Source organism: Oryzias latipes, chromosome 12 (assembly GCF_053564925.1).
Source record: "Oryzias latipes strain Hd-rR chromosome 12, Olatipes_Hd-rR_3.1".
Taxonomy (NCBI): domain Eukaryota; kingdom Metazoa; phylum Chordata; class Actinopteri; order Beloniformes; family Adrianichthyidae; genus Oryzias; species Oryzias latipes.
The window spans coordinates 10,520,204-10,544,130 of record NC_136248.1 but is presented as its reverse complement, the minus strand read 5'-3'; the positions used below and the strand labels follow the sequence as shown (position 1 = coordinate 10,544,130).

The following is a 23,927-nucleotide window of genomic DNA, read 5'->3' as shown; positions in this document are numbered from 1 at the left end:
TCATGTACAGTCATTGACTAAACTGCTGTTTAACACTTCTATTTTGGAAGAAAACTTTATATTTGGATTTTGATCTTTTTAAGCAAAAAAATAAGTCTTTCTATGGATATTTAGGCAGGGGCCAGCAGCGTTTATGACATTAAGTGCCAATTTGAAATTTTGTGTCATCGCCAACCATAATGCAAACATAATACACAGAAATATGAAAACATTTCCAATTTATCTTGAAGTTCATTTCAATTCACAAACAGCAGTATGGTGTCAATTCAGCGACTAATATATAGCACACCAAAACCCCAAATCCGCAAATCAAAATGCAAAAATTGAGAACCAAAACCCACAATTTGCAACCAAAAGATATAACCCAAAGCACAATCACATTTCTCAGCTGCCGATTTGTTTTCTAACCATTCTGAAATCGTCGTTTTGAGTTGCACTTTTATTCTAAAATTGTCTTTTTGAATCACGTTTTAATTTTTTGCGTTGCGCTTTTATTTTTTGCGGTTTTGATTCAAAAACCTGCATACGTAAAATCAGCCAATGAGCTAATGGATGTCGGGGATGTCCCGCCTCCCCTCCGCTTGAGTGACGTGTTGCTGATTTTGATGCGCAATACATAAGGCATCAAATTGACACCATACAGAATACAGTCAAATAGATTTTTTAATTTTTTTTTGTCATTATAGGGCCTTCAAACCCCAGGGTAATCATTACATCATTTTATTTTAGTTGGCAAATTTAGTTTAGAAATGTAATTAGATTGTCGCTCAAACCCAATTTTTTTTTTAATCCAAAAAATACAGACGACAGATCAAGTGCTCATCGTTGTCACACCCCCGCGTGCCACTGTCTTTTCCTTTGGCTTGCCAACTGTGTCGCATGCTTTGTCCCTGGGTGAGCTGCCGGGCTCAGGAGGGCCGTGTCTCACTGTAGAACTGTGTCTCCGAGCAGAACTCGGACTGCCAGTTTATACACCGGCTTTGGGGCGATGTGTGAGCTTTTCAAAGTAGAAATGCCACTCAGTTCTTAGAAACCGTTCAAAGAATCAACGTGGATTTGTGTTTCCAGTCGTGTCCCGACAAAATAAAGGCTGATGTTATTCTCAGATATTTACGTGCAGCCAAGATGCAGTTTGTGGCATTTCCCGCATGGATTTTATGTTCATCCAAGGTGAAATTTTGTTAGCGTGTTAGCCTTCTCCTTACCCTTCTTCCGGCTCCGTTCCGCCACAAAAGAAAAGCACTGACCACACGGATTAAAAATAAAATGATGAACGAACAGGCGCTTCATAATAACCAGAACAATAATAAAATCACGTTTAGAAGATCATACATAGGTATGTGGCAGCTCGGCTTGTTTACAGTGGAACTCATTTCTTCTTCCGGTATTTTAGAGCAGTGTTTTTCAGCCAGTGTGCCGCGGCACACAAGTGTGGAAGATGGTCTGGTGTCCCGTGAGATATGGTCAGGTGTACCAAGGGAAATTACCCGCTAACTGATCTAAAAACATTTACCATCTCCAGGATATCAGCTCTTTGTTCATCCAAACAGGCCCTGAGTAGTTAGGAATATTATGAAACATCATAAAAAACTTTTTTCTTTGTGTTTATTTGATTCTATTAAAGACGTTTTGATAAGAATGACGATACCGCGAATTAGCTGCAGCTTCAGCTCTGTTTTCGGAAAAATCCCGCCCCTTTAACTGTCTCCACTAATCATTCTTGGAAGCTTAATCATAAGCCGTACGTCATCAGTCTGACTAAGCAGAGGTGGTTAAAGTCTTCACTTCCTTGTTCCGATTAAGATTGTAAAGTCTCTCAGTTCCAACAAAAATAACAGCTAAAGCTCCTCTTTAGCGGTGTAGCTTTCCACAGAGTCTGGTGTTAGACCGTGGAACAAGTGAACAAAACAATGAATCTCAGAGAAGTTAGTCTGTCTGCCATTTGCGGCAGTTTTCGCACTACATCTCCCATGATGCATAGAGTTAAAGTGACAGTGTCTCAGCATAAAATCAGTCTTCCCTGTTAAATCTCTTGATCCCACAAAAAACACAAATCAAACAGTTTTTAAATCTTCTTGATGAAATCAGAGTTTAGTTGTCCTTCAAAGTTTGTGTTTATTAACAGCCAAACATCCCAGTGTTTGGTCCAAGTCATCTTTCTAACTGAAACACTTTTCTAATAAGGTCTGGATTATTTTATATGTTAAACTTACAAAGAAGTAAGAAGAAAAAGTAATAACAACATTTAAGAAACAGGATTATGGTGAAGTGGCCAACAGACACAATTAAACAATTGAAACAATTTAATTATCTAAAAAGAAATAAAACATTTTTGTTAACATTTTCAAAGACTTCATCTTTGATTAAGACAAGAGAAAAACCAATAAAACTTCAACATGTTCACTTGTTGTGTAGCTAATGCATGAAACATCTCATGGATGTGCTAGGACTCATCCTCAATGATGTATCCTGAGATCATGCGTGTTTTGGGTCTCACAACATTATACACCCTCACCCAGGTGACCCAGCCAGGGTTGATTAGACCCCGACTTGTTTCCTAGTAGCAGTCCACGGATCAGCCCTCTTGATCCACAGCCACCTAGTAGCCTTCTCTCGGCGGCTTCGCTCACGGATTGAATGGCCCTCTTCTTGGCCGCCCCTGTAATGCCTAATCGGCAGAGGACTTGCAAAGGGAACGTCCCGCAAAGCCTCTACAGCCAACTTTTACAGTCTCATACAAGGTTTTCCAGCCTCTCTCCCTGCACCCCTCAACCAGTTCCTGGTACTCTGCGCGTTTCCTCTCATTTGTTTCCTCCATACGCTATTCCCAGGGCACTGTAAATTCCAGCATGATAAGATGTTTTGAAACCTCAGAGATTACTGTCATGTCTGGGCAGAGGTTTGTACTTACAATGTGCTAAAAGGGATTCTTAGCTGTTTTCCTAGGTCGATCCGCAGCTGCCAGTCCGAGGCTTTGTGGAGGAGGCCTGTTGTTAATTGCGGCCGCACCTGAGGTTTTCTCCGGCTTTGATGAAGGAGATCGCCTTCTTTGGAGCACGATGATTTTTTCTGGTTTTAATGACTGAGGCTAAACTCTCAGCAAGTGCTTTAAGCACCTGGTCGTGGCGCCAGCGGTAGCGACCATCAGCTCTCATCACCTGCCAGACGCTCCACTGCATTCTTCATGTGTAAATTCATGCCTTCAATTGAGTAGGAGTGCTGACCTGGGGGTCAGTCACTCCTGACACGGCCCCCTCCTGTGAAGGTAGTGAGCTGCGGGGGATGAAAAACTTCTGCGCCTTTTGTCACTCACCCACAAAGCAGAGGGGGGGTTTTCTGCCTAAAGTTTTATGAGGTCTCAGGGGGGGCCTCTCTTCTGCTTGGAAAGAGATTTAGAAATGTATTAGTCATGTTCATTCTTCACCGTCTCCAACGCCGTCAGTTGATCAGTAATGAAAGCCAGCAAATGGAAAAATCCCTAAAATGTCTTTGTCCGAAATGACGGACCTGGAGTAAAATCTTTGAAAAATATATTGTCTTACATGCATTCTGGCCGCTAATCATTCACTCTTAATCAAAAAAAAAAACAAAGACAAATTGTTCTTACTTACCATTAAGGACTTGCTGCCCTACAAAAAGAATTTGGAGAAGTGCTAAAAGCAACAAATTCCCACAATTTAAGCTTTTCCTTATTTAAGCAAAAACACAATTCACACTCTAAAACACAGACAATCAATACAAAGACAAGAACTTTTAACCGTTTTTGCAAAAGACATAACACAACAAATTAGGTACCTCACACATAAACAAAAATAAACCATTTCACTGAAATGAATCGTTCATAACTAGCGTTTTAACATTCATGTTCCCTCTTGTCCTGTTCTACCAGACCCTGCACTTTCATACCACACCTTCCCATGTCCACAAACCCTCCATTTCACTTACAATGCCTTTCATTTCTCCTGCTTTTCACCTTACATTTCTTGTCTCTACATTGCCACATCCTTCCAAATCCTCAAAAACCATGTTTCCCTTTCCTTTACCTCGTCCTTTTCCCCATTCTGATAACAATTTTCAAATACTATTGATTACGATTCAAACAAACAAAACCACCACTCATTCGCTTCTCATTCAAACTGCAGTGCACAAGATCAAAACAAACAGAAAAACGAAATTAGACAAATTAAAAATGTCAATAATACTTCTTCGAACAAAACTGAACTTAATCGCGGTTATTAGGACATACAAACAAATTAGAGACATGTATTCACAATAAGAAAACCGAAATAATTACAAAATTATTTTACCCCAAATGTATTAGACCCTGCAACCATGCACGTTGATCTCGCCGTTGCGGCAGAGGCTCCCGTCGGAGGCGCTGTGCAACATAAAAACCTTTTTCGGCGAACCGAAAACCCACTGGAATTTGTTTTTCAACGCTGTCTTACAACCGAGGTCATTACCACGCTCGATAACGACGATCCCCACCATGATTTTACCGCAAATTACATCCCAAACTCTTCAAATTTTCATCGTGAAAAAGTTCAGCACGTTCCGTCATACTTGGTCGTCAGGGACGCGTCTCGCCGACCACATGGTACAAACAAAGCCAATCACAGCCACACGTCGCCATTTTGGCTAGGACTCCGTCACGCTTACCACGTGGTACAGTCAAACCCAATCAGAATCGTCGACACATTTGAAGCAACTAAAACGTCCCGTCATTGGTCCATGTGACGTAAACACACTGTGAGCAAGATGGCTGCGTCCATAGAGCAGACAATACACAGGGAAACGTGGAAATACAGTTAAAACACACAGATTTCAAACCCTTTTCATTCCATTCTTTCCAAAATCGCATACATTTCATTCCATTCATCCTCATTCAAGCCATTTTCACCGCTGTTGTCAAGTCAAGTCGTTAGCGTCATGTTGTCTGTCGTCAAAACAAAATTCACCGGTTTCCTCATTTCTTCTGTCTAGTGCACCTTTCATTTTTATTGTGAATCTCTCTGTGGTTTCTCTACGCATTAAAAATAATTTGTGAAGGTTCGCTGCCTTCCTGGTTTTTCCGAAAATCCTAAAGCGCGCAAAATTAGTTCCTATAGTAAACACTGTTTTTCGTGAACGGGTTTCTTCACAGGCTCAATAACAGACGCAAACCTAGTTAATTTTAACGTAATCCATATATCACACGCTCCCAATTTAGTGTTTATTCAATTTTGACAGGCTGAACAGACACAAAACCTGCACAATTTCCTTAAATTCAATTTCATAAATTTACTCAGTCCAATTTGCTGTTTCAGGAGGGTGAACCACAAAACTTATACAGGTGCGCTATGCCGTCCACATACTTCACTTCCCCACAATTTGAGTTATTCACTAAAAGAATAACGTAAACAATATGCAGAATTTACGAACAGGTTCCTGCTTTACCTTTTGTTTGTGAGGCCTCGAGGGAAGTCAAGCACGTGAGGGGGAAGCGTCACCGACTTTTCGCCGAAAGTCTCAGAGATCTCGTTATAAACCACTATGTTCCGGTTCAACCGGTCTAATCCGCGTTGCGATCCGCGTTCCTTCCCCACTTTTCACGTTCAGGGATCACCAATTATTGTAGGAAAAATATAATCTGTCGCTTTGAGATTACTTTCCTTGTTGCATGTTCAATAAAGTCGAGAAGGAGAAACCACGGAACTCGGCCGGATTAAAGATTAACACATTTATTTCCCTAACAATATTTCTAAAAACAGAGTAAAACAAAATATAACAGATATCCGGATTCCCAAAGTTTCAGAGCTTGCACAGCGCCAAATTACAAACGTCTTAACATGTCAGCCTGTTGGGAACAACGAAAGTTCCTCCGTCCAGCTGTTTTAACATCTCGGTTTCAGCCTCCTCCTTCGTAACACAGCATGGTGTCCAGACTCCTCCTCTGGACGCTCGGATTGGCTGGCAGGGAGCCTGCCTACCTCCGTTAGTCCATATTTGGAATTAAAGCATTTGGTCCTGGCTTCCTGCCTCAAACGTCCAGGGGGGTTATTTCAAAGACGGACCACTGTCCGACCACCAACGGTGTCCCCATGGGGGTCCAGCACAGCCGCCCGGATCCCTCTCCGCAGGCAGTCAGTCCCAACCCTTTGTCCTTCTCATGCGAGTTGGCACCTCCAGGGTTTCCCATGATTTAAATTGAATCCTGGAGACAATTTAATTCTGGTCCATGTCAGATCTACAGTTAAGGCTTCCAGATGGTCTTAGAAGATCAAAGACTGTTTTCTCCTGGAGGGGGATGAGTTTGCAGCTGCAGCATGAAAACCTCTTTACATATGCAATTATCAGGAAGTCCCTTTTAATTGAAATGACTGAAACCCACACACAGTAAACCTGAAAGAAAACCTTCAAAGAAATAAAGATAAGATAAAAACCTAGGAGAAATAAGAACCACAAAAAATAAATTCCTTCAGTTGTCATCCATAAAATTAATATAATTTATTGGGTTTACTGGATTTAAATAAATAAATAAAAAGAAACTAGTCTGCATCAAAGTGAATCTGTTTCCATCATCTCATTCATCTTAACTGGGTGTTTGACGGACAGAAAAGTCTATTCAAGGTTGTGGAAAATGGACAAAAGATCAAAGGAAACATCACTCTCATAATGAATAAAAAGAATTAAATAAATATCTTGACCGTATTTTAAATCAATACAAGTACTAAATGAACTATCGCTATATATTGGCAAAAACATTTTTTCCAACACACCTACTGTGTTGCGGCTCCCTCTGCTTTCATCTCAGTGGGAAATAGATCCAAAAGGCTGTTTGAGAGGTACAGGTTGCAAACCCCTGGTATAGCACATCCACGTGCATTCCAGGTTTGTATTGGAACATTATCATGTATAAAGTAAAATGTTTTGTCAAAAAAACAATGTTGTTCCATAATGAGGAAATAAAACACTATGTTCTTAATTTGTTGTTTGTTTATTTATTTTTCATCCTCAATATATTGATAAGAGTATCGCTAAAATACCGGATCGATAAGCAGTATCAATAAGAGTAGTAGTACTGTTAAAACCTTAACGATACCCATCACTACTCCCTAGACAGACCTGCAGGACCGCGACAAGCTTCTACCGCATGGTCTAGATTCTGATAGCCTGCTGATAAGCCCAACGCAGTTGCTCCTGATGTTCCACCACCCACGCATGTTCGTCACCCTCAAAGTCTTCCCTATCCTGACCCAACCAAATATTGAAGGGCCTAAGTAGGGCTCTTCCAAACATCAGGAAATATGGCAAGTTACCTGTGCTGAGGTGTTCGGTGGTGTTATACACATACAACAGCTCAGGAAGGTGTTCAATCCATTGTCTTCTCTGGTGCGGACGCAGTGTGCGCAACAGGTTATGGTAAGTCCCTTGAAGTTAAGATTGCTCACCTCTGAATAGGGGTGTGTATTGGCAAGAGTCTGCCTATACGTATCCCGATATGCGCCCCGCGATACGTTATGTATCCCGATATTTTCCCGAAACATATTTTCTTTTTAATTCAATTAAGTTCATTGTGTCTACAAGTTTAAACTGTGTTGTTAAATTATAATTTTTTCTCAGACACGGTGACTGAGAAAACTTAACAAACCGTGTCTGAGAAATTTTTTTATTTAAGAACACATATTTTCTTTTTTTTTAAATCTGACTGAAAAAACTCTACCTGAATTTCAAAATGTCTTCCGTTGTAATAAAATTACCAAATTCAGTTTATTTTATGAGCACAATGTTAAACACTCCAACTGTATCTCATATAAGTTGCTTTTACCCAAACACATTAATAGTGCTTTTATTTTGGTAACTAAAAATATAGAAAGGGAACAGTCAACATTGTCTGATTTCCACAACAAAATATTTTTCAGTGTAAGAAAAAACAAAGAATGAATGTGCCTTAACCAATAAATTTCTATTGGGGAAATAAAATGCTGTTTATCTTCAATATTGCTTAATGGAGCTTCTCCAATACTTTTAAATGGTTCAGGAGCCTGAATGGTGCTTCAAAGATAAAATAACGGGGGGGATTCTTTCCAGAAACAATGAAGTGTGATGATGAGGCAGCAGGACAGAATGAAGGAAAGGTGCTTTAATGTGGCAAAGGGACTTTGTTTACATATCAATCTGCACTGCATCGTTGCAGCCACGCTTTCTCATACGCGGTAGTAAACTAGTAACGCTGATCGCTAGTAGGTCTGCCTTATTTCAGAGTGTTGTACACATCCCTCTGATCCATCCAGGTCGCTGAATTAGAATCTATTGCTGGGAGGTTCTGCAGAACTTTGGACTGCTTAGCCGATAGCATTTTAGCCGATGCTAAGTGGATTAGCCGCTGCGCAGCTGCACTGCTTTTTGTTTTTATCTGAGCCGCTAAAAAGCACCTCAATCTGCGTTTTTATATGTCAGTGTTTTTCAACCTTTTTTGAGCCACGGCACACATTAACCCTGACAAAAATCCCGCGGCACACCAGCATCCAAAAAAAAAAAAAGCAGAAATTCATGGTCTGTATTGATCGACAACCCCCCCCCCCCGCAATCTCACGTGGATTTTTGTGATAATTGTGGCAGAAAAAGCAGGAAGTTGCGGCTGTTTTTTTCTAAGAGATGAACAACCAGCTAAAGACGAGCTTTAGCTGGTATTTTTGTAAGAACTGAGCGACTTTATCAGCAGAATTAAGAACAAGGAAGTGAAGACTTCAACCACTTCTGATTGGTCAGACTGATGACATGTGATTAAGCCTTCAAGAATGATTGGCGGAGACAGTTAAAGGGGCGCGACTTTTCCTTTCACAGTTATAGCTGCAGCTAAATCGCGGTACCGTGATTCTGATCAAAATGTCTTTAATAGAATTAAATAAACACAAAGAAAAGTAATTTTAAGATCTTTTATATTCCTAAATACTCAGTGTTTTATCAGGGCCTGTTTGGATGAACACAGAGCTGAAATCCTGGAGATGAAAAATGTTTTAAGATCAGTGAATGAGGGCAATTTCTCCACGGCGCACTTGACCATCTCCCACGGCACACTAGTGTGCCGCGGCACACTGGTTGAAAAACACTGTTATATGTTACTGGCAGCAACATGGCACAGAGTTTCTGATTGGTACCCATCCCAAGTAAAAACAAAGTAGTTTATGTCTCATAACAACAGAACACGCTGCCTCTGGCTGCAGTCTTCCTGTTGTTTTGTGTGGAGTACAGCTGCTCCAAGAGGCTGTGTGTGCTCTGCTGCCAACTAGTGGTCGGAGGGTGAAGTGGACAACAAGAGTCAGACACTGAAGGACGCTCACAAATAATTAATGAAATATTGTCCTGACAGCATTTTGAATCGATACAAGTATCACCAAATGAAATATCACGATATTTTGCCGAATCAATTTTTTCTTACACCCCTACCTCTGATGCCACTCTCAGCTGTTCAGTCATCACACCGACATGCTCCTGTACCGCAACCCTTTCCTCTCCTGGACTAACATGTTCAAAGCTGATGCCAGGTATTCAAAGCTGATGCCAGGTGTACCCAGTGGCAAAATATCCCCACAGTGTAATGAACAGAGACGGCTTTGCGTCTTAAGTTCCACATCTGTTGCTTTCTGACTCTCGCTGAGGACAGACATGTTTTCCTCTCGCTCCTCTGGCCTCTCGCCCATCCAGGGCTTTTTGTCCTGTCTGCCCTAGAGCTACATTTTTCATCCTCCTGAAACCACTGCTTTTTCCCACTCTGAATATGGATCTGATCAGCTGGTCTCTGAATTTGATCCACAAAGTTTTCTCCACTCTAAGGAACGGGAAAGTGGACCCTTCCTGACCAGACTGACCCATACGGCTGGATACACCATCAACCAATGGGGCAAGTGCAGGCTGGTGTGCCTGGCCCAGCTGTCTGTGGAAGACGTCATGGATGTGTACCTATTTGGATTTCTGATAATTGGATTTCTCTCAATTGTCATTTCTGATTTATTGGGCGGTCTGGGAGCGGAAGACGGAAAGAAGTAAAGGCTCTGGGTAAAGTTTATTCACCTGCGGATCAAAAGCTCTGTGCTTGTCTTGCCCACTTCAGCAGATTGCTTGAGACCCCTGAACTTGTGCGGAGGATGGAAGCTACCTTGGAGCGAGTTTCTGCCCAGATTGAGGGAAGACTGGGCTAAATTCACCCACTTTCATTTCAATCAAATCTGCCTCAACACTGCAGGGCCTGCCAAGGACTCTGCCAGCAGAACAAAACAACCTGCTGGCGCCCAAATGAATTTAATCTAATCGGTCTCCCCGAGCGAGCTGTGGAAAACCGTCCTTGGCTCCACCAAAACAAATCCGCTTCCAGAGTGGACCAACAGCAGTCGTACCTCTGGCAAACCCCCTTCTTCCACGCTAAGTGCCTCCACAAGGGCAAAAGCATCTAAGGAGGTGTGGCCAAATTGTAAGATGCTGGTGGGGTGCTCGTCTGGGGGTGTGGGCGTCCCTCTCCGGTGGGGCCCTGCGTTGGGCTCTTCCGGCGCGGCGGGGGGGCTGCTTTCCTGGCTGGGCTGGGGCGGCGCTCTCTTTCCCTCCGCGCCTCCCTGCTCTCTGGCTCTGGGGGCCTCGCGGCGGTCTTGCTGGCCCTGGCCTGGGTGGCGGTCTTGGTCGCCCGGGGGGCGGTTGTTCCCTGCCTGTTCCCGTATGGCGTTGGGGGAATTCCGGCTGCCGCTGCTGCTGCGGCGGGGGTCTGGGTGTGGGGGTGGCTGGGCGCTCCTCCTCCTTCTTTTCACATTCCACCATCCATTTTAGAAGAACATAAACACTCACTTGAGCACTGGTGTTAGCTCACCTTTGCACTAATAGTTTGCATGATTGAATGAATGAAAGATTTCACACTAGTTGGTTTAAAGGCATAGGTATGCGTTCGTGAACACTATCTGTTTTGTGTACATGTTGACATGTGGACATTTTTGCAGCTAGCAGGTGTGTTGATAATGTTTGAGTGTGTGTGAACAGGCCCCGCCCTTTTTGTACTACATTTGAACCGTACCGTAGTGATAAACAACCAGTAAACCTGTCTGCTCTATGCTACTTCATGGTCTTACCCCCCTTCCCCTCCTATTATCACCCTCCTACCCCCCCCTCTCTCTAACGTCCCTCTCTCTTCTTCCCCTCTTTCCTTTTCCGTCCGGTCCAACACCAAAGATTTTCAAACATGATTGAAATTAATAAAGTTTGGCCTCAATTACAAAAGGGGTTTATTCAGACATACCTTTGGTTTGTCTGAAGATGAATAACCCCTCTTGTTAAAATAAAATATGTCCAACACAAGAGGCCCTCAGCTCTCATCTGTTTGCCTAGCTGTTGGACAGGACAAGTTAAAAAAACAAACAAAAAAAAACAAAAACAAATTGTAAGATGCTAGGACAAAACAAAGCAGACCAGCTGGGCAGGTAAAAGGAACAGTGGATTAAACATATGTGCTTGCTTAACCAGCCTGTTGAGACTGGCAAACACTGAAGGCATTTTCCCATGCATCGTGGTCCAAATAACTGCACAATTTATAACCATAAACTTCACACTCATGAAAACACTTAATCACGTTTATCCCCAAAATGCAGGGGACAGCATTTCTACTTAGCCTCATAAAGCCAGTCTCAGGATTTTTGACTACAAGGATCCCTCTACTTTTACGGTCACACCAAATGCGTGTACATCTCTTTCCAAATAGCCCAAATAAAGTATAGTTAAACCATTTGCTGCAGAGAGCTAAAAGCTGTTCTCAATGTTTCAAAGAAGGAAGGAAACGTTTGTTGAGAAATGACTCAGTGATTGTTGACATGCTTGCACCAGTGTCCAAAAGACATTTCATCTGCACATCACCGATGAAAACATCGACAGTGGGGCAAACTCCAATTAAAAATTCAACCTCGAGTGCATCTGATTATTTTATTGGATGCCTGTCACTATAATGGTTACTGGATTCTGTTCAGGGAGGTTGCTGCATACTTTTCTCAGAAAGACCATCCATTAACCTTTGTGCTATCTTAGATGACCCCACCCTTACTTTGACCTGTTCTCCCTACCATGTCAATGGTGGATAAAGGTGGAAAGATTTTATGTAATCCATGGACACCAGTGAAGATCACAAATCATTGAAGAAAAAAGGTTCAGCGCACTGTGTAGTGGGGTCTAAATGACCCCACTCCCAATGTCAAAGTGCCTAGGATAGCACAAGGGTTACGCATTGCTGTTATGAGCTGTCACTTTCTCCCATATACATTTCCAGTACTGTTCAGTTTCCAGCATTGGTGGGTCTGCTCTGCTGTTTTTTCCCCGCCACTGGTATTACGCTTTCGCAGGTTGATTTGCGTACAGCCTGTTTATCTGTCTGGCTTCATTGTCTCTTGTGTACCTCTTTAGGCGACTGTTCAAGGCAAGGAGCCTTTGTTTGGCAGTTTCCAATTCATCAGGTATGAGCATCTGGCTGCATCTCTTAGGCACTTTTTTTTCATTGCACCTATTTTGCAACTAACTCACGTTCCCCCAAGCTGCTTCGATTTTAGCCCCAAACTGTTGCTTCCATGGTAGGTAGTGTTTTCTCCCACGGTTGCTCTTATAGCTAAGCATTTCAAGCATCACTGCTGCTGGAGTGTAAACCAGTTTACTGATTTCTGTTATTGTTTTGGTAGGAATTGCCCTCAAAGCTTTATTCACAGTTTCCAGGAGACCTTCAGGGGGTACTTCACTTAACTGTTGTAGCTGGTGTCTGGGTTGCCTGGTGTTTATTTTAGATCTTGGTAAAAGAAAGGGCTAAACAAACAAAACAACCAGTATGCAAAGTCACTGCCACACTTGCATGTGTCCATACACACATTATACACTCACTTTCATAAGATAAGATAAGACTTTATTTCTCCCACAATGGAGAAATTATTTTGTCTGAAGCAGCAAAATGACATCCAAATAGCAAAAGTGACATTCAATAGCAAAGTGACATCCAAATTGCAAAAGTGACATCCAAATATTGCTGGATGGAGCATGTGCTCCAACACTTCAATTATCACTAAACCCCTGATTGGCACCCATCAGACTTACCCACCAGACTGTGGTTTTGCTCAATAGTGAACCTGTGGCTGAAAAGTTCAGATCAAGTTGAAAAACAGACAGCTCAGGAAGTATAGAACTGTAGTGAAGTCTCATGATAGGGAAACGTTTTGCAGCACCTATTATCTATGAAAAAACATGATTGTTGGTGACATGAGGTCTAAGAGGCTTTTAAAGATGTAATTTGGGAAGGAACAGAAGAAAATACTCACATTTCACTTCACATAAATGTAATTAAGTCTCAAACAGGCACTTATCTTGGATGGATGAGCTCAAATTTCAGGGTGAAGATGTGTCCAACAAGCAACCCCTGATTCATAGTAAGTAATCACAGATATAAGCTTGCTGCCCCTTATCAACAGTGCAGATGCAGCTCCCTTGCAGGAACATGATAAATTACTTTTTCTTTAATCTGACTTTACAGCACAGTCAGCAATATCTATTTATATACTTAACACTGATAACAATCAGTTATCATCTGCTTTCCCCTGATTGTGCACCAACATGGTAGAATTAAAAAAATTAAATTATTCTAAAACGCTTAAGATAGCTTTTAAAATACTGATAAAGCTTTTTAGAAGCTTTTAAACATTATTAAAAAAAGAACAAAAAAGAGGAAAACAGTAGAAGAAAAAAAAACTGCCACTGGTAAGTCCCTGAATAAAAGTGGGTTGAGATTTAAAGGGCTTCACTCTCTCTGTGCAAATTTGATGAGCAGGTTGTTTCGCATTCTGGGACTAGCTGAAAAAAAAAGGCTTTAGACCATGGGTCCCCAAACTTTTTTCAGTGAGGGCCACGTGACCTTTCCATTTCATTGGGGGCCAGGGTCAGTTTGAAACAGAAAAAGTGTGACAGTTGCAGGGTTGCCTAAATGTAAATATTTATTGTTTCCCAGAAAGCCACACGTAACCAAATATAAATAACCCAATCTCATATCAAATAATCCTCTCTGGGTTCCTTACCAAAAAAAGAAAATAATAAGAATCCGCAAACATATAATAACTTAATTGCTTAATAGCTATAAAAGCTTTGAGAGTTTGTCTGCTCACATTTGTGAGCTATCATATTTCTCTTTGTGACAGGATTCATAATGTCAGTATAGATTATCTTCTTTGAATATCGCCACCGACTATTGGCAGATGATACAAACAGCCTTTTCTTCATGTTGACAAAAAAATACTTGTTTATCCACCACAGTTTAAATACCCTGCATTCTGGATCAAATCTTCTCTTCCCTAGCCTTTTTGTAATTTTTCCGTTCTGATTGGGGGTCTGTTCCAGTCGCCTCAGAGAGCCATTTGGCAGTTCTACGACTGGGGCAAAGTGAGGTTGCAGTAGCAACATTTTTAGGTTGGCTAACATTTGATGTGTGGCAACAATTCCAGGGATTAAGTTCACCATGCTTCACTTTTCCATGCATCCATGAGTCTCGATCACGTAGCAATGCAAAAAAAAAAATATTTTTTTAAAAACGCAACAAAAAGAAAAGAAAAAGGGTCCCTCTCTGTTATCATTTAGGGGGCCGGGTCAAATGCATGGGCAGGCCGGGTCCGGCCCCCGGGCCGCAATTTGGGGACCCTTGCTTTAGACCTTTATATATTTTTTTTCTTCCTGGGAAAAAGTACAGTAGCTTTGTATTGGGCCTCCTGGGTCTGGCTGGAGCATGTTTTGAAAAAGATTTTAATCTTGTCCCTTGAGGTGTTTTATGGGAAATTTTCTGAGATCCGGTGCCACCTACCGAGGACCGTATTGTCTCCTTTTGCTGGTAGATAATACAATGGACTGTAATACGGTGGACTCTGGTAGTGGTGCCCTTTGTTACTTGTTTTCTTTGCAATTTTTATGGACAGAGTTTGTAGGTGCAGCCAAGGATTGAAGGGAGTTTGGTTTTGGGACTGCATGATTTTGTCTCTCCTTTCTTGATGTAATTTTGTTGTGCTGGTTTAATTAAACCAAGACCTTCAGTGTGCGCAGTGGCAGTTCAAAGTTGTGCAGCTGAAATGAGCATTAGCACCTCCAAGTCGGAGACCATGGTTCTTTACCGAAAAAAGTAGTTTGCCCTCTATGGGTAGCTGGAGAGCTATTGCCCTATTTGAACAAGCTCAAGTATTTTGAGTTCTTGTTCATGATTAAGTGAAGGATTGTGTGTGAGGTTGACATATTGATTGGTGCAGAATCCTCAGGAATGGAGATGTCGTATTGTTCTGTTGAGTCATAACCAAAAGGATAAGATCCCACACACCAGGCAAATGTGGTTTCTGAAGGCATTTTTTGAATGCCTTCCTTTTCCCAGTCAAGCCAGTCTTCCAGACATGTCCCACTGGGAGGTGGCCCATAGGAAGACCCAGGATGTGCTAGGACAACTATGACAGATGGATGGAAAAGATCCATTGTCCTCCTTCTAAGAACTAAACTAAAAATAAAGTTCATAAACAAACAATAGTGATTTTTTTTTTTAGTTTTGACAGATTAATTAATTACGTTTTTCTTTCCAATTTTAGAGAATCAGGCTAAAAAAGTAAGTGACTACAGGTTTGGAAAAGGTGTCTGTAGCTTGTTGGGTTGAGCAGCTCTTCGGTCCAAACCTCAAGCTACTTACACTCCAGGCATTTGATACACAGTCAAGAACACTCAAAGCTTGAATTCTTAAACGTGTGTTTAACCCATGATGTTCACACTGGACAAGCAACGAGGGGCTTTTTTTTTTTTACTGTTTACTTGCACATGTCCACCACCTACAGTTGAAAGGTTGGTAGAAAATGTCAAAGTGGTGCATATCTCCTGATTTGGGCACAAACAGTTCACTTCATTTCTATCATCCTTGCAATGGCAGATTTAGATCACCGTCATATCAGGAGGTGGTTTATCTTTATTTGAAAAACAAATACAGATGTCAGGAGTGTCACCACTGTGTCTGAGTTTATCAGATAAACCAAACTCACTACCAAATCTGAGTTCATTATTGGACAAAGTTTGACCTGGTTTAACATGTAACATGCGTTAAATGGCCTGTGTTTTGTACATAGAGCCTGAAAACAGTTGGAAAAAATTCCATAGTTACACGTGAATACAAGAGTTTTAAACACAGAAGCCCAAAATGTTTTTTTCGTGCGTTTTTATAGGAATTGGAAGTGCAAAACGTAGCTTTAGATTTAATGGTCAAGTCATGTGACCCCACATTGTCTTCATACAGATACATGCAAATGTAGATGTGGAAGTTTGTTCAAACTAATTATGGGTTTTCTACATATACAAACTAGTTTTGAATTAAATTGTTTCCTCCATTCCATGTTGCATGATCTTGTATGATTCTCTCTATTATTTGCTCAGATTTTTAAAGACTTTACGGCTTCTGTTCTTGTGTCGGCAGCCATGGGAGTCCTCATGTCAAAGAAGCAGCAGGTGGAGAAGGTTCAGAAATGCACAGCGGTCGTCTCTGCGTTCCAGTCAAATCTTAAGGATCGGGCATCTAAACAGACAGATGCAGAAACAGAGGAAAACCCTGGACAGATTTCAGCCACTTCAGAGGAGAAGAATACGGCGGAGGCAGAAAAAGATGACTCAGATAAGACTGAGGGTCCCTCAACTTCCCAGCAGGCCGCAGCGCCAGTGAGAGATGAATGCAAGGTCAATGAGGAGGCTTGGTCCAGGTTACGGGACGGGAAAGGAAGGGAGCCAGAGGAGCTTAACAAGACTTGTTCGTTAACGCCTCCTACTTTTGTGCGACCGAAGAGGGAAGCAGACGATGACCAGCCTGTTGAGATTCAGCTGGATGAGAAAGAGCAGGTACTAAAAAAAGCTGTTCCTGTTATCACTTTGTGAATACCCTTAAACTTGTTACAGCTAAAAACCTTTGTTTGCTTACTTTTTGTATTACTAAGACAAAAAAAAAAAACAACCCTGAAAGGTAAACAATAAAACAATGGAAAGGCTATTTCTAAATTTATAAAAACACTTTTTTTTTCTCCAAAAGAGTATTTTAGATAATGTATAATGTTAGCAGGTTTTGACTTGATTTAAGAAAATATATTTTTACCCCGTGAAAAAGGCAAAAGTTTTGTATTATTTAGAATTTATCAGAAAAGGTGATTAATAGAAGACCAAATTGCAGAGAACTCTATTAAATAACCAAACTGAAAATCACGACTTTTTATTATGATTAATTATAACCCCAATTGCTGCAATGGAGGCCAAGGTCCCACCTTCCTTGTGAAATGTGTGTGTACGTGTTTGTGAGCGTGTGCATGTATGTGTGTTGGAGTGTATATGTTTTTGAGGGCTTAACAGTGTGTGTTCTAAGGGGTGCAGTTAAAATTGGTGGGTTAGGCACTGAGAGGACATCTCCTGTTTACTCATGGTGATGTCCAAACACCCTCCCCACCAAGGGGCCCTAAATCAAAGTCATGTTTAAAGTCAAAGTCAGCTATATTGTCAAATAAGTTGCATACACGTGACATACAGCACAGATTAAATTACTTTCCTCTCTGCCCTCAGTGCAAGCAGCTTATAAAAAAATAAAATAAAATAAATAAAATACAAATTATAATAAGAAGAATAACGGCAATCTAAATAGTGCAAAGAGCAAAGAGATGGTTAAAGTGACAGTTTAAAGTGATAACCGTGCTAAGAACAGTAGTACATGAGTCTGTGATGGCAGTCTTTGGTGAGGATGATATTCTGATGCAGGTGTGAAAGTATTTCAGTGTAAGTTTGTAGCAGGGAGTGGAGGGGGCAGAGGAAACTGTCCTTGAGTCTGCTGGTTCTGGCCTGGAGACTTTCCAGTCTCCTCCCTGATGGGAGCAGGCTGAAGTCTCTCTGGGATGGATATGAAGGGTCCCCTCAAATCCTGATGGCTGCGGGTGAGGCGGGATTGATAAATGTCCGAGAGGCCAGTGAGATGGACACCAATGATCTTTTCAGTTGTTTTCACAGTGCACGGTGCAGGCTCCGTACCACACAGTGATGCAGCTGGTCAGGATGCTCTCGATGGCACCTCTGTAGAAGGTCTGCATGATGGGGGAGGAGCTCTGGCCCTCTTCCGTTTGCGGAAGAAGTTAGAATCAGAATAACTTTATTGATCCCACATGTGGGAAATTTGTTCGTTACCATAGCAAATGACAGCATTGTAAACATAAGAAAGGAAAAACAATAAGAATAATATAAAAAACAAAAATGTAACATAAATGTAAACAATAAGGTAGTAAAATATAAAAAGGTATTTACAGACAGTTCAGGTAAGAAAAAAAATATGCAAAAGAAAAAAAAAAAAGAAAGGATGTGCAAGGGTTATGGTATGAGTTATTGTACAGCTTTAATGGTATTGGGTATGAAGGATTTCCAGTATCTGGCAGTTTTCGAGCGGAGCTGTCTGAACCCGCCTTCCTGATCAGCATGTTCAGCCCAACCGTTGTTGGGCTTTCTTGGCCAGTGATGCAGTGTTGTGATCGTCGGAAATGTGGCACCCCCAGGAACTTGGTGCAGTTCACCCTTTTCACAGCAGCACCATTGATGATCAGTGGAGCGTGCTGGATGTGAGTTCTCCTGAAGTCCACAACCATCTCCTTTGTCTTCTCCACATGCAGGTGGAGATTGTTGTCTTTGCACCACAGAGCCAGCCTGCTCATCTCACTCCTGTAGGTGGTCTCACCGTTGTTGTTGATGAGATCCACCACTGTTGTGTCATCCGCAAACTTGATGAATAGACTGGAGCTTGATGTTGGGGTGCAGTCATGAGTCAGGAGAGTGAAGAGAAGAGGGCTCAGCACACAGCCTTGGGGGACCCCTGTGTTCACTGTGATGTTGCTGGAGGTGTTCTTGCTGACACAAACTGCCTGTGGTCACCCTCTCAGAAAGTCCAACAGCCAGTTACACAGGGAGGTGTTGAGTGCAAGATTGTGGATGAGCTGCTGGGGGATAACGGTATTGAAGGCGGAGCTGAAGTCAATGAACAGCAATCTGACAAGAGAGTCTTTGATTTCCAGGTGGGTGAGGGCTGAGTGGAGGGCTGTGGAGATGGTGTAGCAAATATATCGTGGACTAGTGATCTGAAAATCATGAATGGCTCAAGGAGAGAGGTGGAATGCAATATTTGCTTTGAAAAAATACTTTGTAATGATTTGACACAAAAAAAATACAGACATAACATGTAATACTATGAAAAATAGGGAAAGCACAAAGCCAGGAAAGTACAGTGTTTGATTATTCACAAATAGTCCTTTTAGTGATCCAGTGTATCCAAATCAGTTTATGCATCGTCCATACAACCCAGACAGGGATTGATAATTCCAGAAGCAGGTGTCCAGTGAAGGGGAGTGAATTAATTGAATTTAATTTTAAAAATTAAAAAATTAATTACTTTCTGTGTGCACACAAGATCTTCCTCTAAATACAAAAATATAAAATTGTATTACAGTTAGGTAAATAGATTGTCATTTAAAGCTCCGGCATTGTACAATACACATTCAGTTCATCATTCAATTCATTGTGATTCAGTTCATAATTCAATTCATTCTAATTCAGTTCATATTAAAAACTTTCAAGTGAATTATTAGCACTTGAACAAGCACAGGAGAAAAAGGCACATAAGTGTGCGTTTCCATTCAATGGAATGGCTTTTCAATTTAAAGCGCATTTCAGTTCATAATATACCAGCAAAATAATAAATTAATTAGTCAAAATAACAAAAGAACCTATATGTCACGGCGTGAGGGGGGAGGCTCGAGAGCCGGTAGGACCCAGATGCAGAGGCGGAGGCACGAGGATCAGGGACTAGAGGGTTTAATACAAAACAAAAGGCGCTGCAGAGCAGGATGACAAAACCAAAAACAAAAACTCACTGTGGCGTGGCATGAAACAAGGAACATGGCATGAAGACATTAACACCGAGACAAAGGCTAATGGACCAGCACAGGAGGAAGGCAGAGACAAGACTTAAATACAGACAGGGCAGACAAGACACAGGTGAAAACGATCAGGGCAGATGGGGACCAAAGGAAGTTAAACTCAAGAAACAAGACAGGAAACCTTTCAAAATAAAACAGGAAACAGAACCAAACAAGACAGAACAAGAACTAAAACGAAAAACAAGACAAAACAAGGTTCTATATAAATAAAAGTAATTTGAATTTGAATTTGTAAATCTGCTTCTGCTACACTACTCTCTCTTTTGTGTTTTCCTCTTAAATTATCTCCCATATCTTATACTGATAACAGCATAGTTAAGCATTATTTAAATATATGGATTCAGGTCAAACAGCACCTTGGATTCCAAAAATATCTCTTAGGTTGCCACTCTATCTTAACCCTCTGTTTCTTCCATCATTTACTGATAAGACTTTTGCCCTGTGGAGAAGTCGTGGTCTAGTTTCAGTAAAAGACTTTGTGACGGTGCATTAACGCGCATACACCGATCCGCAAACACGTCATTCATTTACTGTAACTTACCTTTTTCTCCCCGTCCCTGTTCCCCTTATGGTAGCCCTGGGTGCACACTACTACTAAAATGTTTAATCTGCCCAACACTCACTTCTTCAGGTAACTGCAGGCTCTTAACGTTATTTGTCGTCACTTCCCTGACCCTTCCAGTGTCCCAATGGCAACCATGATTGATACTTTCATGGGGATCAATCCCTCTCTGAAGGGTACAATATCAAAAATTATAACCTTTTATTATCGACTCTCAATGCAACATCTGACCATCTACGCGTGGCTTGGTCAGAAGAGCTCCATGTAAACATTAACGATGATCAGTGGAGATCTGTGCTTCGGCAAATTTACTCTTCATCAATATGTGCCACTGTATCAATATGCGCCACTGTATCATTCTTATTAATACCACCAATAATAATTAATAAATGTAAAATTTTGCACTTCGATGACATTATTTGTCAGAGTGCTACACCATTGACCAATAAGCCCGGAGTTACTTATTTTACCATCAAGGTTGCTAAAGTTGAAGTGTATTCTTTTCAGGTTTATAAATATTTAATGATTATCTTTTTTTCTTCAACAAACAAAAATTGAAGGTTAAATAAGATTTGGATTTGTTGTGTTGATTTAATTTTAACTTTGAACAAAACAAAATGTAACCTAACAAAAATATAACATATTATTGGAAAAATGTTTCTAATTCCATACATAACCCGGAGAAAATTCAGTTTTAATTCATCTTTAAAAAAACACATTTAAACCAAAATAACCTGTGCATAAATAACTTCAAATACGAGTTTAGAGACACAGTCTTCCAATACCTCTGCCATGCCAAAAAATTGACTGCAAGATGTTAAAGAATCTCTATGGCAACCGCAGGAGGTAATCTCTTTTTCTCTTTCCTCTCAATCATTATGATACAGAAATTCAGGCATTCTGTAAAACAAAAAAAAAAACTATGAGTTTGACATTGTTTTCTGCAGTTCTCTTTTATACACATCAGCTGTGGTATGTTGTTAGCGAGGGTTCTACACAGTAAGTGTTTGTGGGCGGGCTGCTCTGATTGGCTCTAGGGGGTGACTGTATGCAGTGTAGTGCTGACTAGCAGCTGAGGGAGCATGCTTTGACTTGTGCTTGTAAAATTTTGTATGATGCTGAGGATAACGAAGCACTTTCAGTAGACAAGTTAATATCAACTATGTCTTACTCTAAATTAATTCAAAATGACATTTTGCAGGGGTGGAGCAAGAACATTTTATATGGGGGAGGGGTAGGAGTTTTTGGAAGGAGGCCAAAACACCTGGAAGGCTATCAAAAATGAAAGGATTAAAAAATATGATTATTTAATTAAAAATGTTGCTTTTGTAATTTGCTATGCTTGAAGAAGCTTATTGTCACAAAACAGGGAGACAGCTGGTTCCAATTGCAGCAAGTTTATTAGATCGGCTAAAAGTCCACAAAGCTAAATCAGGGTCAGGCCAGGTCAGAGATCGATAATGAGCATGGGATCATCAAAGAAGAAACAGGAGTAGTCAGGATCCAGGTGAGATTTGGAGCAATCAGCAGGTATATGTGTTGGTCTGTTCGGGTGACATCGGTAGGCGTCGATGATCAGGGAGGGGTGAAGGATGTCAACTGCAACCCAGGAGCATTCCTCTAGGCTGTACTCCTCCCAACCCACCAGATATTGAAGCTGACCCCCCCGGCATGGGGAACGTCAGCGGGCTCAGACCGCGACCCTCAATCTGGAGGTCCATTGGTGGGCTTTAGCAACAAGACGTGGAGAAGCTGGGAGCATCATAGGAGAAACAGTCAGGATCCAGGCGAGATTCGGGGCAGGCGGCAGACAAACTGTGTCACAAACAGGGTCAGGGTCAGGAAACAGAAGATCAGATCCAGATATAATACTCGATAAAAAAGGCAGAGTGGCAAAAAAAAAAAAAAATTGCAAGAGGGATGGCCCGTTTGACACAGACGTTCCAGTGCTTGTTTCACCTTCATGAAACAGAGTGGTTCGGCACAATGTTTCGGGGCGTGTGTCAACTAGAGCAGATCCCGTGGTTGATGACGTATGAAGCGCCAAATGTATTGTTTGGTCGAATCACAGTTCAGATGTCACTTGTGTTTGAACAGTTGGGCACTATTATCTGTAAATACAAACAAATGAACTTTTCCCAACGAGTTCTATAGTTTCCCCTGTATTGAAATCAGCGTCAGTTCATTGCACTTTACCATGTCTCCTGGTAAAAAAAACGTACTGTGGCTAAGGATCGTTTCAACTCAGTTTCTCCTAATAAGACAATACACTATGAACGTTATAAGGAAAATACTTCTACGACTATATGATGGCAAGACGTCATTGGAGTAGTAGAGATAGCTCAGTGGAATAGTCACAGCATCTGCATCCAGAGATCCTGGGTTCAAGATTAGTGTTTTACAATTTCTTTTTTTTTTTTTTTTTTTTGGCCTTGTGTTTATTTTCTTCATGTGATGTGTGTTTTGCTGTGTCAAGCACTTCTTCACAGAAGTGAAGCGTGAAACGTGTTATCATCATTGACAACATTGAAGTGTTACAAGGAGCTTAGGTGAAGCATATGTTATATATCCAGTCCGCCACCAGATGCCGCTGTTCTGTGTGGTTGCAAAGCCCTGAATGGTTGGTTTATTCATTTGGCAAATGAAAGTCAGGTGTGCGGCACTCAGAACCTGCATGCTGATATTGCTGGGAAATGAAGTGCATTCAGCACTTTGGAACTGCTCCCGCTGGTGACCAGAGGGGGAGACAGAGCAAGGGCAAAGCACCAGACATCATGTTTAGTATATGAGCCAGGTGAATTTCTGAAAGACCTCTTTGCTCATCTAAATCTTTAATTTCATTTTTATTCACTTTCAGTATTGTGGCCATAGGTTTATAATATTTTTGCTCCAAACCTCAAAAACCTTTTCACCTTTAATACATGCTTTCCGCCAGTGAGTTCCCTTTGGGGCAGACTATCTGATATGTGAGACTCAATTCTTGGGAAGAATTCGGAATTGACACTCAATTCCAAATTCTAGGTACTGGTGGAAAAAGTCTTGGCATTTTAGTCAAAAGAATGTAAATACAAATTAGGTCTTTTTTTTATATAGAAGGACATGTTTAAGTCTTGTGTTGGAAGAAATTTAGATACAGAGAAAACCATCTTGTTTTGAATTTCTGTGTCCTCTTGCAGCCACCGAGCAATGAGATGTGCGACGTGTGCGAGGTGTGGACGGCAGACGACCTCTACCCCTGCAGGATCTGCACACGTGTTTTCCACGACGGGTGCCTGAGGGAATTGGGCTACCTCCGAGCTGAGGCACTGCAGGAGATGAGAGATACGGCCCACACTGTTACTGGTTGGAGCTGCTACTATTGTGTGAGT

At 41.4% G+C, this 23,927-nt stretch overlaps 1 protein-coding gene across 2 annotated transcripts in view; it reads left to right on the top strand.

Moving 5' to 3' along the window:
• phf24 (PHD finger protein 24) overlaps positions 1–23,927 on the top strand; it is a 95,706-nt gene that overhangs the window by 5,773 nt on the left and 66,006 nt on the right. For both annotated transcript variants that reach the window (XM_078956196.1, XM_078956197.1), the window contains exons 2-3: positions 16,466–16,881; positions 23,736–23,921. In XM_078956196.1, the coding sequence (XP_078812322.1) occupies positions 16,468–16,881; positions 23,736–23,921 (600 nt within the window). In that variant the 5' untranslated portion in view covers positions 16,466–16,467. The remainder of the gene's footprint in view (positions 1–16,465; positions 16,882–23,735; positions 23,922–23,927) is intronic.